General features: G+C 38.9%; 1 protein-coding gene across 1 annotated transcript; it reads right to left on the bottom strand.

The window, feature by feature from the left end:
- Positions 1–326: 326 nt before the first annotated feature.
- Positions 327–1,838, bottom strand: LOC104166338 (uncharacterized protein KIAA0355-like; the record flags this gene model as incomplete). Its single annotated transcript, XM_009706226.1, has 2 exons — positions 1,170–1,838; positions 327–380 (listed from the first exon to the last, which is right to left on the bottom strand). Coding segments are annotated over exons 1-2 (549 nt in total), but the record flags the coding sequence as incomplete, so codon positions are not given.
- Positions 1,839–2,464: the final 626 nt, after the last annotated feature.

Below are 2,464 nucleotides of genomic sequence, written 5' to 3'. Positions count from 1 at the left end.
TCACTACAATTATGTACTACAAATAGCATTCTACTTAACTACTTCATCTGGAAGTTGTGCAGTTACAGAAAGCAGACAATGCTTATAAGCATGTGTGTACAACATTCATCCTTACAAAGTTACCTGAAATCTAAATCAAGAGAACTCAAAAACAAGTTTTCCACTCAGGATGGAATTCTGTAGGAATAGCTTTGCAAAGTCTGCTGTAAAGAAGTATGTCAAAACATGACGAACTACTTAAAACACCAGAGATTCATGTGACTTTCACTTAACACTGCCTGTTACATAATTAAGACATCTACTAGAGGAGAAACACCCAGAAATACCCAGCCAGGCATGATGGGAGTCGGCGATTCTCTCAACTGACTGTTGGGCACTCGCTGCCAACATACGAAAATTATAGCAGAGTCATGACAAATTTTTACAGCACAAATTTATCATGCTAGCGTGGTATTCTCCTTTTAAGCACAACAGCTCAAAAAGACAAAAATGTTTCGAAGAGTGATAAAACATCATTTTACACAAGTTTCAATCATTAGCCAACTAATATGCAGTTTTACATAAACACTGATGACAATACGCCACTCCTAAGTGTTCCGGTTTCCCCTCAGAATGGTTAATACTACGGAAAGTATAGGTCAATTTAGAATATGATCGTGTAATATCATTAGAAATATTAACTAACATAAAACAGAAAATTGTTTAAAACTTTTATTTAGTTGGTTTGGAGGGGCAGGGTTGGGCTTTTTTTTTGTTTTGCATTATTATTTTTAAACCAAGCATGGTTTCCCCAAAGGAGAAAGTTGGATTGCTGGTTATAAGTTTAAATCATATAGAAGATTATAATTTAGAATTATATAGGTAGTACAATTTAACTGTAACTCATCTTTCTTATTTCATGAAATCTTTAAATAGAGTACAAGTTCTTATACAGAAATACCTACTAAATACCTAATTCAACACAGCGGGAAGTCAGGCACTGCAAATGACTTAATACTTTCAAGAAGAAAACATAAGAAACAAAGCGTTTCTCTTTTCACCAGCGTTGCCCACAAATACCGAGCAAGTCTGAGAGAACTTTTGGTGTAGAAGTGATATTGAAGAGAAGTCCAACTAAGAAGGAATGATAGAAATTCACATGCAAAACAATATCTGCCAAGGTAACTTACCTCAATGTCTTGCAGGCTGAACTCTTTTTGATCTTTAAAGTTTGCAGCTCCTGCACTCAGTTCCATCAGCATTTTTGCTATTTCTGGTTTTATTGCTGCTGTGAGTCGACTCGCTGCTTCCATGACATGTTCCTGCACGTCTTTCAGTTGCATAGCTGCCTTAGAATAGTGCGAGTTCCTAAATACACTGCTGAAAAGGTCTGTAAGGAAAGTGCTCGTACGGCAAAACACGTTGAGTGCATCCAGGTATTTGGAGATTCCCTGCTGGATGTCTGCGATCGGAGTAGTGTGGGACACAGGGTGGTTGCAGCTGCCCGCAGCAGCTGAGGAGACCAAAGGGGATGCCGGGGTTGTAGATGCCAGCGGTGCGCTCAGGGTCCTGCCTAGCTCAGGCATTTGATACTGCTGGTGTTGCTGCACTTTTTGCTTGGACCCGCCAAGCAAAAAGCGCCGCTTATAGTCCATTTTGCTTTCTTGTGCACTACAGCAATACATAAGTGAGTGCTTGTCCAAAGATTTCTTGAATTAACAATCACTTGTCAAATTCCTTCCTCAAATATATAGTTATGTACAGTAACAGTGGAGGACTGTGTACATAGGTTTCACAAAAGGCATTTCAAAAAGGCAAGCGTCTGTATAATCTGTATCAGCAGTGAGAAAGGCAGCAGATTTGCTGACTTTGTATTTTCAGTGTTCAGTGCAGCCCTGCTGCAGTTATAAACGGTACTCAAAAAGCAAGCTGAAGTATCTTAATAATGCTCTCTCTCGTTTGGCATTCCACTCTGCACACAGAAAAGCAGTACTGGAGCAGAGAAGTTATCGCCTACGATTTCTTCATGAGCATATTATTGTTACTTGCTGTTAAGTCTACAAAAGTTATGTTTGTCAAGGCAAATAATAGTTTCAGAAGCAATACCCTAATACAATTTCCCCATTAACAATATCAGGAAAAGTGGAGCAAACCACCGATCAACAGCGATTATAAAAGCAGTGCAGAGGCTCCTTTCTTGAAAAAGCAAATCCTCATGTCAGCAGATCAAGTATCTTCAAATGTCCTGACAGATCCAGTCTGCCAAATTAGTTTACTTGTAGTGTCTCTTCTTAACACTGGAGGGAGGAAAAAAAAAAAAAATCTGGACTTACAGAAGACTTTGCAAGTATAAGCTATTAAAAATTAGAGTGTTTATTATTGCAAGCCTTCTTCCCCTTTCTGCGTTTGTTGAGGTAGTTGTTTCCGTTGTAACATTAAGAAGTGGTGCTTCCAGACTGCATTTGCCCTCAGTTGTAGACTCAGA

The sequence above is a fragment of the Cariama cristata genome, unplaced genomic scaffold (assembly GCF_000690535.1).
Source record: "Cariama cristata isolate BGI_N322 unplaced genomic scaffold, ASM69053v1 scaffold27978, whole genome shotgun sequence".
Lineage (NCBI taxonomy): Eukaryota > Metazoa > Chordata > Aves > Cariamiformes > Cariamidae > Cariama > Cariama cristata.
The sequence above is the reverse complement of the archived record's forward strand: the minus strand, read 5'-3'. Positions and strand labels throughout refer to the sequence as shown.